General features: G+C 50.6%; 1 protein-coding gene across 1 annotated transcript in view; it reads left to right on the top strand.

Moving 5' to 3' along the window:
- Positions 1 to 14,502, top strand: part of LOC125108224 (fer-1-like protein 4) — a 33,327-nt gene extending 18,825 nt beyond the window's left edge. Inside the window, 17 exon segments of the mRNA XM_047743716.1 lie at positions 3,152 to 3,350; positions 3,479 to 3,537; positions 3,626 to 3,757; positions 4,366 to 4,408; positions 4,498 to 4,604; positions 4,681 to 4,818; positions 4,912 to 5,028; positions 9,096 to 9,223; positions 9,421 to 9,591; positions 10,011 to 10,165; positions 10,768 to 10,928; positions 11,431 to 11,516; positions 12,428 to 12,526; positions 12,771 to 13,012; positions 13,462 to 13,748; positions 13,864 to 13,964; positions 14,070 to 14,502. Coding sequence (XP_047599672.1) covers positions 3,152 to 3,350; positions 3,479 to 3,537; positions 3,626 to 3,757; positions 4,366 to 4,408; positions 4,498 to 4,604; positions 4,681 to 4,818; positions 4,912 to 5,028; positions 9,096 to 9,223; positions 9,421 to 9,591; positions 10,011 to 10,165; positions 10,768 to 10,928; positions 11,431 to 11,516; positions 12,428 to 12,526; positions 12,771 to 13,012; positions 13,462 to 13,748; positions 13,864 to 13,964; positions 14,070 to 14,262 — 2,418 coding nt within the window. The 3' untranslated portion in view covers positions 14,263 to 14,502.
- Positions 14,503 to 15,491: the final 989 nt, after the last annotated feature.

Genomic DNA, 15,491 nt, shown 5'->3' with positions numbered 1-15,491 from the left:
AGTTGTTTTTCTTACCTTTAATTTAGTCATAGTTTACTTCTACTTTGAGAAGTAGGTACATGTATGTTTACAATTGTTATAGCTTCCTATGAATTGATGTTTATCATTATAAAATGTCCCTCTTTGCCTCTAGTAAAATTTTGTGTCTTAAAGTCTATTTTGCTTGATAGTATAACCACTCCAGCTCTCTATGGCTACTGTTTGCCTCATATATCTTTCCCTATCCTTTTCTTTTCAACCTATTTTTGTATCTTTCTAAAGGGTGTCTCTTAGACATCAGGAAGTTGCATCTTTTTTTTTTTTTTTAAGGTTTATTTAGTTGAGAGAGAGAGAGAAAGTGTGGTGGGAAGGGGCAGAGGGGGTGAGAGAGAATCTCAGGCAGACTCAGCACTGAGCACAGATCCCTGATCCCCATGTGGGGCTCAATCCCATAACCCTGAGATCATGACCTGAGCTGAAATCAAGGGTCAGACGCTTTTTAAAATTAATTAATTAATTAATTAATTAGATTAATTTATTTGACAGAGAGAGACACAGTGAGAGAGAGAACAAAGGAGGGGGAGTGGGAGAAGGAGAAGTAGACTTCCCGCTAAACAGGGAGCCCGATGTGGGGCTGGATCCCAGGACTCTGGGATCATGACCTGAGCTGAAGGCAGAGGCTTTTTTTTTTTTCTTTCGAGATTTTATTTATGTATTTGACAGAGGCAGATCACAAGTAGGCAGAGAGGCAGGCAGAGAGAGGGGGAAGCAGGCTCCCCACTGAGCAGAGAGCCCAATGTGGGGCTCCATCCCAGGACCCTGGGATCATGACCTGAGCCAAAGGCAGAGGCTTTAATCCACTGAGCCACCCAGGCACCTCTAAAGAGAGAGGCTTTAACGACTGGGCCACTTAGGCACTTCAAGAGTCAGACACTTAACCAGCTGAGCTATCTGGGCATCCCAGTAGTTGCATCTTTAAAAAAAAAAATAATCTGGGGTGCCTGGGTGGCTCAATCAGTTTCATGTCTGCCTTTGGCTCAGATCATGATCCCAGGGTCCTGGGATTGAGCCCTGGTGTCTGGCTCCCTGATCAGCAGGGAGTCTGTTTCTCCCTCTCTGCCTCTCTGCAACTCATGCTCTCTCTTCTCTCTCTCTTGCTCTCACGGTCTCTATCAAATAAATAAGATCTTTAAAACAAATCCAGTTGGCAATCTCTGCCTTTTTAAAAAAAATTTGAGAGAGAGAGTGTGCAGACATCCCCAAGGCGGGGTGGGGGGTTTGGTGGGGGGCGTAAGGGGAGCAGGGCAAAGGAGAGGGAGGGAATCTCAAACAGAATTCACGGTGAGTATAGAGCCCTGCACGGGCCTCCACACAGCCTGGATCTCACAACCCAGAGATCATGATCTGAGCCAAAAACAAGAGTCATATATTTAACCGATTGAGCCACCCAGGCACACCAACAATCCTACCTTTTGACTGCAGTGTTTAATAAAGTTGATATGAAATATTGGGGTCTGGGAGTGAATGGTCAAGAAAGAATTCATGAGATATCTTCGGTGTGAAAAGGGTGGTTTTATTAAAGCACGGGATAGCACCTGTGGGCAGAAAGAGCTACACTGGGGTCATGAACTGTACTGGGGTCATGAGAAGTAGCCCATTGTATACTTTCAGGTCGGGAAGGGGTTAGGGATAAACTAAATCTCTAAGGAGTTTGGAAGTAAGGTTTCCAGGATTTCAAGGTCTAGCTGTTGTTAGGAAAAGGTCATTTATTACTGTCTAATAAAAACCTTAGTCATGGGGCATCTGGGAGGCTCAGTGGGTTAAGCCTCTGCCTTCAGCTCAGGTCATGATCTCAGGGTCCTGAGATCAAGCCCCGCATCGGACTCTCTGCTCGTCGGGGAACCTGCTTCCCCCTATCTCTCTGCCTGACTCTCTGCCTACTTGTGATCTCTGTCTGTCAAATAAATAAAGAAAATCTTAAAAAAAAAAAAAAAAAACCTTAGTCATGAGACCCTTCAGGTGTATATAAGTGGGCCATATGTTTGGGGATGATTGCTAGCATGTATCTTGGGAGGTAGAGATAAAGGGATTTTTTTAAAAAGATTTTATTTATTTATTTAATTGACAGAAGGACAGCAAGAAAGGAAACACAAGCAGGGGGAGTGGGAGATGGAGAAGCAGACTTAGGGAGCCCAATGTGGGGCTCAATCCCAGGACTCTGGGATCATGACCCAAGCCAAAAGCAGACACTTAACTGACTGGGCCACCCAGGGATTTTTATTTGTTAAAGAAGATTTATAGGATCCTGGAGGTCGGGCTAACGTTGTTTTTTGCCTCTAGCAGAGTTCCTGGAGGAAGGTCACTCTGCCTGTCTTAAGTACTTGTTGATGGGATGCAAGGGAAATTTCATTTTTTTCTTTAGCCTTTGTTTTCACATCAAAGCAACATTTGATGTTACTATTGACATGGTTGAATTTATATCTGCTATTTGCTGTTTGTTTTCTGTGTGTCTCATTTGTTTTATGTCCCTCCTTTACCACTTTCTTTTGTATTAAATGTATATTTATTAGTGTACTGCTTTAATTCCTTGGTTGATTTTCACTTAATAGTTGCTCTAGGGATTGCAATTTGCAGACTGATTTTTTCACAATCTACTTCAGATTAAGACTGATTTTGTTCCAGTAAAACTTCTCCATTATAGCACCATTCTTTCCTTCCTCCTTTGTGCGGTAATTGTCATGTATATATAAAATAACCCAACAATACAGTATTTTAAGTATTGTCCCTCCCCCCCAGGATCCACTGATAGATATAGAATTCCTGTATTAAAGGACATACTCATTTTTCTGGCTCTAGACCTGTGTTGGCAAACTGAACATTGGGCCATTGTATCACAACAACCACCACATGTTTCTGATAGCGATTTGTAGGCTCCAAAGTAGTCTTATATCTGTTATGTGATTTGATATTTACAACAGTCTTTTGAGTCCAGGATTGTGTACCTTTTTTGCCGGGAAAGCAGGCTCAGTCGCTTACCAGACAGGACACAGTGAGGCTGTGATGGAGCTGAGCTGAGAAGGCAGATTTGGTTGCGTTGTTTGTCCGTCTCTGCTGCTGCCTCTCCCTCGCCCCACAGGCCTTCAGAGACCCAGTTCCCCTCTTCCCACCCCAGGACCTGCCTGAGCAGCCCTACCTGCAGCCCCCACTCAGCATCCTGGTGATCGAGCGCCGGGCCTTTGGCCGCACTGTGCTCGTGGGTTCGCATGTTGTCTCCCACATGCTGCGATTCATACTCCGAGGTCATGAGGACCCCCCCGAGGAGGAAGGACAAGAGGAAGAGGCAGGGGACCTAATGCTCAAGGGACCACAAGGTAAGGGCCACCACACAGAAGCCCCTCTGGTTCCTGGTTGAGAATTATTCCAGGGGACCCGCCTGTGGGGCATGGAATCTCACTTTTACTCACCTGACCTCCTCCTGGTGTCATTTCCCCTCTCCCAGGACAGAAGTCCCTGGATCCCTTCTTGGCAGAAGTGGGGATGCCCAGACGGCTACTGAAGGTGATGGGGTATGCAAGATGGGTGGAGAAGGGGCTGGCAGGGCTTAGGGTGGTGCTGGGTTAGGGGCAATGAGTTCTCTCTTCCTCAGGCTCCTCTGAAGAAGTTCCCCCTGGGGAGCCTCCTGAACCAAGGCCCTGAGCTGGAGGAGGAAGTCCCAGATCCCGAGGAGCTCGACTGGTGGTCCAAGTACTACCTGTCTCTGCAGGAGCTCCGGGGCCAGGTGTGGGTAGGGGCAGGGCCCAGGCCTCAGCTGCAGGCTGAGGCCCATAAACGCCAAGAGGGAGCTCAGGAAATGTGGTGCTCCACAGTTTTCAGAGCTCTTCATTAGACAAATCTTCTCATCTTTGTAACAGTTCTGGAAGCTGAGAATTACTAATTCTATTATCTATAGCTGCGCTGTCAGAAATATGTGAGCCACATATGTCACTGGAACTTTTGAGGTAGCCAAATTTAAAAAAAAATTAAAGAGGTGAAATTGATCGTAATAATAGATTTTATTTAATATGTCTAAAATATCATTTCAACAAGGAACTGTTATACAAAATTACTAATGAGATATTTGACATTCTTATTTTATACTAAAAAGTTTTAAAATCTGGTGTGTGTGTTACACTTACGGCACATCTCAGTTCAGGTGCTCTCCAGGTGCACGCGGCTGGGGGTTACTGTCTGGGCAGTGCAGGACTAGGCAAACCGAAGCTTTGAAAATGCAAGTGGTTCACACAGATAGATCTTGAACTGAGATTTCCCAATTCAGTGTCCTGGAAAAGGGGTGGATTAAGGAGGTAAAGGGAAGGGAATAATCTCCGACTTGCCCTTTGATTTCAGACCAAGTTTGAGGAGGACGAGCTGGATGATCCCGGGGAGTCAGGTAGGAGATTTGACTTTCTTACTCCTGCTCTGTCTCCCTCCCTCCTCTGACACCAGCATTTTAAACTGCGGCATTCGTGTTATTCCCAGATGGGGGCCACCTCATATCTGTGGCTGGGGAGGCCCAAGACCAGGGTCAGGGTGAGGCTGAAGTCAAAGGCTCCGTATCCCAGAAGAAAGCAGTCCCCACCCTGAAGGTGAGTGGGTGTCCGGGAGAGAGAATTGTGCTGGGATTCGGGCCATTGGCCTGACACCGAGGCCCTTGCCCTTCAGATCTACAGTGGCACCCTGGAGGAAGAGTTTAACCACTTTGAAGACTGGCTGAATGTGTTTCCCCTGTACCGAGGACAAGGGGGCCAGGATGGAGATGGAGAGGAAGAAGGGTCCGGACATTCTGTGGGCAAGTTCAAGGTATGTTTGGGGAAAGAAGTGGCCAAGGAGTACAGGTGAGATGCAGAGAAAAGACTCTTTTCCCAGGGACTCTTCTGTCTCCCCCCAATCCAGGGCTCCTTCCTTATTTACCCTGAATCAGACGCAGTGCCATTCTCCGAGCCCCAGATCTCCCGAGGAGTCCCACAGAACCGGCCCATCAAGCTCCTGGTCAGAGTGTACGTGGTAAAGGTGAGCATCCTTCACCCAGCATGTCTCCAGCAAGGGTAATGTGTGGGAAAGCTCCAGATTGCAGGAGTTGGAGGGAAACTCAAGGGTCAGAGTCCACCTCCTTCAGTTTTTGGGGAATCTTAGGCACAAGTGAAGAGACTCCCCAGTGTTAAAGAGCTTGCTTTTGGCACAACCCAGATTTAGAACTTAGGTCTTCTAACTCCTTTTTCGTAGTTCTAGACCCTTAGTTCATAGCACGACGAGTATAACTCCAAGAAGAATGCAGCTCTGAATCTCAGGTTTCACAGTGGCTTGTCATCCAGTTCCTTCGTACAGGTCCTTGCCTGGCTGTGGTTTTCATACAGCACTCAGCAGGGCCCTGAAGTTTCCTGGAAGGCATCTCAGGGGATGAGAGGAATGAGTGGGTTGCTTTGCTCCCTTCGATCCCAACCCCAGAATAGATTCTGTGCTTTTATCTGTTTTAAATATAAGGATTCTGAGGAAGACGGAAATTAATGTTCTGTGGTGTATCCTAGTGCATAATTCGATAGGAGGAGTTGTTTTAATCTGCTTCTAGCAGTAGCACAGACTAGATGGTCTGAAATAGCTTTCCGATCTAATACATCTAGAACCGCTGGATAAACAATCTTAAATGAATGCTAATCTCATAAGAATGGGCAATTGAACGGAAAAATAAGAATTCCCAATGGGCATAGGAGGAAGAGGTAGTAGTAATCCTAATTCCTGAAATACAAGTTGTCTTGAGAGGTTTGTCCATGTCTTGACCCCGAGTCTTGGGTTCTAACAGCCTGTCAAAGATGGGAGCCACAACCAAGACCCTTGCGTGAAGCATGACCCTCCCCAGGAAGGGCTCTGCTCTTATGAAAGGTGGGCCAGAGGAAACCTGCCTGCTGGGAAAGGAGCCTGTTAGGGAAGTGGTCTGTTTCAGCTTCTGCTCCCAACTAGGAGAAATAGAAAACAATGTCTTCCCCAAGAAATGTATGCTTTTACAGTTCTAAAGGGCAGAAATCCTAAATAGGTTCTACTGGACTATATCAAGGTGTTGGCAGGGTTGCATTCCTTCTAGAGACTCTTGGGGAGAATTGTTCCCTTGCCTTTTCAAGTTCCTGGGGGCTGCCTGTGTATCTTGGCTCATGGCTTCTTCCTCCATCTTCAGAGCCAGCAGCATAGCAATTTCAAATCTTTCTCCCACTGGTCCGTCTCCCCCTTCCACTCGTAAGGACATTTGTGGTTATGTTGGGTTACCTGGATAAACTAGAATAATCTCGTGATTTTTTTTTTTTTTACATTTTGTATTTTTATTTAACTGCTTAGCAGATAATTTACATATCTCCCTACCCTTTCCTTTAAGTTAGTGTGACAGTTTTCCATAATGAACAACTTAAAGAGAAGCTTTGGTGGAGAATGGAATGTTAATCTTATGATTCTTAACCACAGCTGCAAAGTCCCCATTGCCCTGTCAGTAGCGTATCCACAGTGGGTCAGGGGATTCAAAGGTGGACATCTTTGGTGGCGGGGCACTCTGTTCTATCTGCCACAGAATGTAAATTGCTAGAATGGCTTTGGAGAACAATTTGGCAATATTTAGGAGACGGGAAGATTTTCATTGTCAAAGCCTAATAATTATACTTCTAGATATGATCCCAGGCAAATTCTTACATATGTGTACAAGGAAAAAGAAGAATTGCTCATTCTAGGGCACCTGGGTGGTTCAGTTGATTAACCGACTACCTTTGGCTCCGGTCATGATCCTGGAGTCCCGGGATCGAGTCCCACATCGGGTTCCCTGCTCGGCAGGGAGTCCACTTCTCCCTCTGACCCTCCCCTTCTCAGGCTCTCTCTTTCTGTCTCAAATTAAAAAAAAAAAAAAAGAATTGCTCATTCTAGCATTATTTGTAACAAAAAAATGTTGTTAAAGATTTTATTTGAGGCACCTGGGTGGCTTAGTGGGTTAAGCCTCTGTATTCGGCTGGGGTGGTGGTCTCAGGGTCCTGGGATTGAGCCCTGCATTGGGCTCTCTGCTTGGTAGTGAGCCTGCTTCCCCCCCCCCACCCCCTGTGTGCCTCTCTGCCTACTTGTGGTCGCTCTCTCTCTCTCTGTGTAAATAAATAAATAAAATCTTTTTTAAAAAATAAAAATAAGGATTTTATTTATTTATTTATTTATTTGAGAGAGAGAGAGACAGAGAGACAGAGAGCATGAGCAGGGGGAGGGGCAGAGGGAGAAGCAGACTCTCCCCTGAGCAGGGAGCCAGATATGGGGCTTGATCCCAGGATTCTGGGGTCATGACCCAAGCCAAAGGCAGATGCTTAACCGACTGAGCCACCCAGGCACCCCATAACAAAAAGTTTTTTAGAAATGACCTCAAGTGGGGGTCCTGGGATTGAGTCCCACTCACATTGGGCTCTCTGCTCAGCAGGGAGCCTGCTTCCTCCTCTTTCTATCTGCCTGCCTCTCTGCCTACTTGTGACCTCTCTCTCTGACAGATAAATAAATAAAATCTTTAAAAAAAAAAAAAAAAGGAAGAAGAAAATGCAAGGGCCAGAGCCTCTGTTGTGGTTTCTGCAGGAAAAGCAAGGCAAGGCAGAGTGAGCAGGCTTAGGATTGGTTAGTGTGAATAATTCCAGCAGGCTCTTGGGTACAGGGGCTGTCTCCCTGTCTCTAATTGTCTGGTGCCTGGCTCTGGGGTGATTAGGGCAGAGGAACTTACTTCCTGGAGTAGGAGAGCCCGATGGTGGAGATAGTTCAGAGCACGGGTTCTGGACTGGTTGGTTTCCATATGAAAGGTGCCCTGGGCAGTGAGCTGTCATACACAAGGTGAACTAGCACAGGCAAAGATGCTCAACATGGCTCATCATCAGAGAAATGCACATTAAAACCACAGTGAGCGACCACTTTGCATACACTAGAATGGTTAAAATTAAAAAGACTGACAATACCAAGTATTGCTAAAGATGTGGAGCAAATGGAATGCTCATACACAGCAGACAGCAGTGTAAAAAACACTAAAAATGGGCGCCTGGGTGGCTCAGTCAGTTGGTTATCTGCCAACAGCTCAGGTGGTCATCTCGGGGTCTTGGGATCGAGTCCCGCATCGGGCTCCTTGTTCGGCGGGGAGCCTGCTTTTCCCTCTCCCTCTGCCTGCTGCTCCCCTGCTTATGCTCTCTCTCTCTCTGTCAAATGAATAAATAAAACCTTAAAAAAAAACACTAAAAATATATTGCTGTATATAAATTATACTTCATAATTTATGTTATGTATTTATTAAATTATGTAGTTATCAAGACAGAAAAGTAAGTTTAATATGTATAGTTAAAAAAACATGCAAAATGGTGCCATATATTGCTTAGGGGTATGTGTACATGTAGTTAAAAATATTTTCACTTTTTTGTGTGTGTGAGTCCTAAACCCCATAGTGTCCTAGCTACTTCAGGGATGAAAAGGGAATTAAATCAGATAAGGAGATTCAATTTGTTGGTAGTGTTTTCTTTCTTAAGCTGGGTACACATGTGCTCATTGATTTATTCTTTTATATTAAAATATCTTTATCATTATAAAAAATAAAAGTGAATAATACAGGAAATTGATTTGAATATTAAAGCCCTGTACATTTTTCCACATTTCTTTTGTTTCATTATATTTTTCATTGTACCTATTTGTATGTCTTAATATTTCATAATTAATTTAAAAGTCACCTTGTCCAGCCTCTCTGTTAATTCCTCATGGTGGGAGATTCTCCTCGGTAACTGCTGCTTACACTGAATCTGAGATTTATTTATTTATTTATTTTTAAAAGATTTTATTTATTTATTTATTTGACAGAGAGAGATCACAAGTAGACAGAGAGGCAAGCAGAGAGAGAGAGGAGGAAGCAGGCTCCCTGCTGAGCAGAGAGCCCGATGCGGGACTCGATCCCAGGACCCTGAGATCATGACCTGAGCCAAAGGCAGCGGCTTAACCCACTGAGCCACCCAGGCACCCCTGAATCTGAGATTTAGTCCAGCAAGGGTAACCCGGGGTTATGACAGTGACACTTTGCTCAGCCCCACCCTATTCTGTCCCCCTAGGCTACCAACCTGGCTCCTGCAGACCCCAATGGCAAGGCAGACCCTTACGTGGTGGTGAGTGCTGGACGGGAGCGGCAGGACACCAAGGAACGCTACATCCCCAAGCAGCTGAATCCCATCTTTGGAGAGTGAGGCTGGGCCCTGGGCGTGGGAATGGGAGCACCTTTACCATTTGACCCCCTGGCCCCAGGGCTCCTACTCAGGCAGCTGCCGTGGTGATGGTGAGGGAATGGATAGAGGCTGATAAGACCCCTGGAGCCCCTGCCCCCACAAGACCACCTCCTAGGTCATAGAGATGTCTTCAGCTGTTCTCCCTCCTGGCCAGGGTCCTAGAGCTCAGCGTTTCTCTCCCTGCCGAGCCAGAGCTGACTGTGGCTGTGTTTGACCATGACCTCGTGGGTTCTGACGACCTCATCGGGGAGACCCACATTGACCTGGAAAACCGATTCTATAGCCACCACAGGGCCAACTGTGGCCTGGCCTCCCAGTATGACGTGTGAGTCCTATAGACCCTCAGAAGCCTTTGAGTCTGAACAAAGACACTCAAATTTACATTCCCATTGGTGTCCAGATCCTTTGAGTTCATTGAAGGGGACTGCCCCATGACCAAGACCTTATAGTGTAGTGGGTCAAGGCCTGGGCTTAGGATTTGGGATCTTATAACTATTAAGTCACTTGATCTCTCTGAGCCTCTGTTTCCTCAGCTGCAAAATGGAGGTAATATCAGTATCCCCTCCATTGGAGCATGTGGCATACATCTTTGATTTTCATGGTTACCATTAGCGAGAACTAATCTGTCTTGCATTAGAGTTATAAATCTGGATCCCGTGTCTTCAGGGGTCCCCATCCATGCTCCTGTGCCCAACTGTCCATATGCTGACCCTGATGGAGGCATTTTTCCCTCTTTGCCCACAGGGATGGGTATAATGCCTGGCGTGATGCATTCCGGCCTTCGCAGATCCTGGCGGGGCTCTGCCAACGCTGTGGCCTCCCTGACCCTGAATACCGAGCCGGGGCTGTCAAGGTGGGCAGCAAAGTCTTTCTGACACCGCCTGAGACCCTGCCTCCAGGTACCAGCCCTTCTCTGATGGACAACCCCGAGGAAACAAGATTGTTAACAAGGTCCAGGGGGCCCCTGGGGCCCACTCTAGTGTGTGCCCAAAAGAGCCTGCCTCCTTCTGCAAGCAGAGGAAGTGAGTTTGGCTGAGTAAGGATGAGATTCTTGGATGGCAGGGAGAAAATGGTCTTTGTGGGTGAGCATGATCTTCAGAGAGCCCTCAGGATGCCCTTTCTCCATGACCTTTACCTGGGCACAACCTCAGAGGCCTAGCTAATCAAGCTTCCAGAACATTGGGTGGCCCATAGAGGATCCCATATGACAAAACATGGCTGCAGAATTGAGCTCATGCCTCATAACTGGCTGGTGGTCTGTCTCGTTTAGGGACATGGCCCCTCCCATCCCACTGGCCCTCCACTGCTGGTGTTTCACTGGTGGAAGTGGTTGGAGAAACATCTTCCCACTTTCTGAGCCTTGTGGACTTGCCCTCCCCGCCCATGGGCTTTGTCCCAAATAGCAGCTGCCTCAGCTTTGCACCTCTGCTGAGGACTGAGGGAGGAAGGCAGCAGCGTTGGGAGCTGTGCAGAACCCAAGCTTGCGCACCTCTTGTTGCAGGTAGAGGGGGCCCCAAGGTGGCAAGTGAGGTCCCCGAGGAGGCACAGGCATTGCTGGTGCTGCGGCGCTGGCAAGAGATGCCGGAGCTTGGGATCCAGCTGGTGCCTGAGCACGTGGAAACTCGGCCCCTTTACCATCCCCGAAGCCCAGGGCTGCTGCAGGTGAGGGAGGGTTCAGAACCCCAGAACTCCCACCTGCTCCTGGACCTTGGGCCTTCCCCAAGACCTTTACCTGGGCACGACCCGGCCACTTCTGTTTTGACTCCTGATCCTGGTCCCCAGCATTCCCACTCCAGTCTTAGACCCCCATCCGGGACTCCATACCTCCACCCCCGACTTTGTTCCTTCAGGATCCCCACCCCTGGGCCACCAAGGCTAAGAGCTGGCACTCCCAATCTGACCTCAACCACAGGTCCCTAGGATCTGGACCTTGGGAACTTACTTTTTATCTCAACCTTCCACCCCAGGGCCCGATCCTTAACCCAACCTCTGCTCTGGAAGCCCCTCTTTCGGACTCTACCTTCATCCTTACCCCCACCCCCCACCCCACCGCACCCAGGGATCTACAGGACTGTGCCCTCTTGATCCCAGCTCTTCTCTCCTTTCGCTGTTGCTGGAGGAGGGGTCTTCAGTGGGACCCTTCAGCCTGGTCCTGTGTTCCCAGGGATCCCTTCACATGTGGATTGATATCTTTCCCCGCGATGTGCCTGCCCCACCCCCAGTTGACATCAAGCCTCGACAGCCAATCAGGTGAGCGCCCCGACCCCTCCTCCCCTGGGTAGGCGCATCCGGGGACTGGCGGCCGCAGACTGCCAGTGAAACAGCAGAGGCTGCTGACCCAGGCTTTTCTGCTGGGCGAGCCATTAAATTCCCTTCCTTCTCATAAGCCATTGTGAGTAGGGAGCTGTCACCTGCAACCAAAAGAGTTTAAATGCCAATAAACCCTTTCCGAGTTGAGCTCGTCAGAGTGGAGTTTGGTGTAGGGGGTATGTGCTTCAGATGTCCACAATCTGTCACTTTCTACCTGTGGGCTCTGCTTTCGTTGCTGTCACTCTTGGGGAGGCTTCTGCAGTCTGGGGGCAAGGTGGCTGCTAACAGTGCCAGGCTTACATCTCGCCAACTCAACTCCTTAAGCAGAAACGTAAACGTGTCTTTACCAGGCCGAGCAAAAGTCTCAGGGCTGACTCTCCTCCATCAGCTTGCTTCAGATGCTGGTCCCTTAATCAATCCATTAACCAACCCGCGTGGTTGGGGGGCTGGCCTCTCCCACCTCTGGAGCCTGGGAGAGGTGGGTCTTCCAGACTAGAATCACACAGATTGACAGTGTGGGGGGTGAGGTGGGGGGATATCCAGGAAAAACCCTGGCAGCCAAGGACAGGGCTATTTGGGGTAGTACAGGAAAGCTGGAGCCCCTCCTTCTGCCCCTCAGGGGCTGCACGCCCTCACCCCCGCTCTCTCCCCCTCCCCCTTGCATCTGCAGACTGGCTCTCTCTCCTCTGCACCCTAGAACTGCAGCTTGCATGTCAGCCTGCTGCTGATGCCTCCAGCTCTGTATCTGAGGTTAGAGTCAACCTTGTCCTGGCCACGGCCAAGGTCCTTCCTGCTGCCCCTCTCAGGAACCCCTCAAGAGTCTTAAAACTCTCTCCCAATGCATTCCCCAGCTATGAGCTCAGAGTCATCATCTGGAACACGGAAGATGTGGTTTTGGATGACGTGAACCCGCTCACTGGAGAGCTGTCCAGTGACATCTATGTGAAAAGGTGAGCCTGCGGGCACCCAGGCCGATGGCTGCGGACTAAGCGGAGATTGAGGTCAGGGGCTGGGGGCTTGGGCCTTGGGCTCAGCCAGAGCCCTGTCCTCTAGGCCCTCGAGGGGTGCGGGGAGCTGGGGAAGGGGCTAGCCTGGTGGTGGGGTGGGGAAGGCAAGCTGGGGGAGAGCGGGTTTCTGGGTTGGGTCTCTGTGCTGGGGTCCAGCCCTCTGCCTGTCCCTCTCCCCTGCCTATAGCTGGGTGAAGGGGCTGGAGCATGATAAGCAGGAGACAGACGTTCACTTCAACTCCCTGACTGGGGAGGGAAATTTCAACTGGCGCTTCGTATTCCGCTTCGACTACCTGCCCACGGAGCGGGAGGTGAGCATCCGGCGTCGGCCTGGACCCTTCGCCCTGGAAGAAGCCGAGTTCCGGCAGCCGGCGGTGCTGGTCCTGCAGGTCTGGGACTATGACCGCATCTCCGCCAATGACTTCCTTGGTACGGCTTCGCCTTCCTCCTGCCTCACCCCAGGGCTCCAACTGCTGCCCTTGTTGCCCCTGCTCCTCGTCCCTTGGTTCCCTACTCTAACCCAGCCCTGGATGCTGGGTTTCAGACCCTAGGTCACTATTCTTGGCTTTCTGGCCTCCTTACTGAACTTAGCCCAGAGCACAGACCTCTATTCCCACCCTATAATGTCCCCAATCCGAGGACACTTTGGTCTCCGACGCCATGGTCCCTGCTTTGGCAGTCCGGTTCCATCCTTGGCTCTGTTTGGCCGGGCTCTGACCGGCTGCTGGCACGAACACCGTGCTGTGTGGCCCGCTGCTGTGGCCTGAGCATCACCCCGGAGCTTCTAAGCCCCAAGGCACAGTCCTGCTGTGTGTGTGGTGGGGGGTTGCTAGACAGACCCTGATCTCTGGCCTAACCCCAGAGCTCCGGACTTACAGGATCCCTGGAGCTGCAGCTGCCAGACATGGTGCGGGGGGCCCGGGGCCCTGAGCTCTGCTCGGTGAGGCTGGCCCGCGACGGGGCCGGCCCGAGGTGCAACCTCTTCCGCTGCCGCCGCCTGCGGGGCTGGTGGCCTGTGGTGAAGCTGCGGGAGCCGGAGGATGAGGAACGGGAGCAGCGGGAGGGGGAGGCTTCAGCCGGCAAGAAGAGGCGGAGGAAGAAGAGGAAGGGCCGGCCGGAGGATTTAGCGTTCACGGACCCCCGAGGCCACGTCCACGTGCTCACGGTGGGTGAGGCAGACTCCTGACTGCGGGCTGCTGATTGTGGGGGGCGGGGGCGGGGAAGGAGGGGGGGGGCCTAAGCCCACCTCCGAGCCTGGCCTCTGTTCCCCCTTTCTTTAGGGGAAGGTGGAGGCAGAGTTTGAGCTGCTGACCATGGAGGAGGCAGAGAAGCGGCCGGTGGGGAAGGGGCGGAAGGAGCCCGAGCCCTTGGACAAGCCCAAGTGAGGGGGAGGCGGGGCTGGAGCAGGGCAGGAGGGGCGGGAGGGGGGGCAGGGGCTTTCTCGGCATTCTGACATCCCCTTCCCCCCCCCCCCCCGCCCCCACAGCCGCCCGAAAACTTCCTTCAACTGGTTTGTGAACCCACTTAAGACTTTCGTCTTCTTCATCTGGCGGCGGTACTGGCGCATCCTGGTGCTGCTGCTGCTGCTGGCCCTGGTCACCGTCTTCCTCCTCCTGGTCTTCTACACCATGCCCGGCCAGATCAGCCAGGTCATCTTCCGGCCCCTCCACCAGCCCTGACCCTAACTGACCCTGCATACTCTTCCTGGAACTCCAGCCCCTCAAATCCTCCTGGGGAGTTCTTCTCACCGACAGGAGCTGTTGGGAGTCCACTGCTTTCCTTGAATAAACTTGACTGTGCCTCCCCTCTGATGCCTGAACTTAGGGTGTACATGATACAAGGGCAGAAAACAAAGCTGTCCCCAGGTGACAGGTGCTGGGGAGTCACCCAAGGGTGTGAGGCTGCTCAGAGGAAGAATGGGACCTGGTAGGAAGTTCAAGGCCAAGAGTCCTGGCCACCAAGCCTGTTGCTCTTGCTTCTGACAATGACACCCCTTTTACTTAACCTGCTTATGGCTTCTACCATTCTGTGACAGCTAAGCACTTACCTACTTCTGATATGCTGAGCGTAAGCATATCAGCACACTTTTGGTTGCAAATAATAGAAATCGCAACCCAAACTGGCTGAAGCAAAAAGGCATTTTGGGGAGCTGGCACGGTTGCGATTCCCAGGGCTTAGCCGGCAGCCTGTCCCAGGGGTCAGAAGATGTCACTAGGACCGGTTCTCTGCCTGTGGGCTCAGCTGTCCTCTGGGGGCTAGGTCATTTGTAGAGCCCCCCCCCCCCCAGAATTGCAGGATGGCGGCACCAACCTCAGGTCTCCCCACATTCATGTCCTAGTTTTCCTAGTTCTGCCGGAGCCCAGAGCTGGCAATGTCGCACTGGGGGTGGGGGACATGTGGATTGAGACCTCCCTGGAGCTTAGGGTGGGAGATCAAACCTCCTCCCCAACACAGAAGCTGAGAAGGTAGACAGGGAGGTTTCTAGAGGAAACTCGGGGTTTTATTAACAAGTAGAAATGGTTTCCAGCTGACGGAAAAAACAAGGCTCGCTACAGCGCGCAATCTGATCTGTAACTTGCAGAGACCTGGGCAAGGTCACAGCTCGTGAGGGATCCCATCAGAGCTAGATCTCAGGTCTTTCTGCCTCTAGACGTTTTGCTCTCATCGTCCTACCCTGCTTCCTGTCCTCTCTACTTCCCTCCCTACGAATGTCTTACCCAGCCCCTCCCTGAGAAACGATCCGGTGAACTGACTGGCGCTAATGCTCCTGCTTCCGGGGCTGCTGCACAGTGGGCTCCTGGCCCTGGCTCTGCACACGTACTGTGGGCTGTGATGGGAAGCCCTGGCGAGCTCCAGAGCTGGGGATCTGACGCCAGCCCGCCTCCAGAACGGCCACTGCTACTATGCC

Source organism: Lutra lutra, chromosome 9 (assembly GCF_902655055.1).
Source record: "Lutra lutra chromosome 9, mLutLut1.2, whole genome shotgun sequence".
Classification (NCBI taxonomy): domain Eukaryota; kingdom Metazoa; phylum Chordata; class Mammalia; order Carnivora; family Mustelidae; genus Lutra; species Lutra lutra.
The sequence above is the reverse complement of the archived record's forward strand: the minus strand, read 5'-3'. Positions and strand labels throughout refer to the sequence as shown.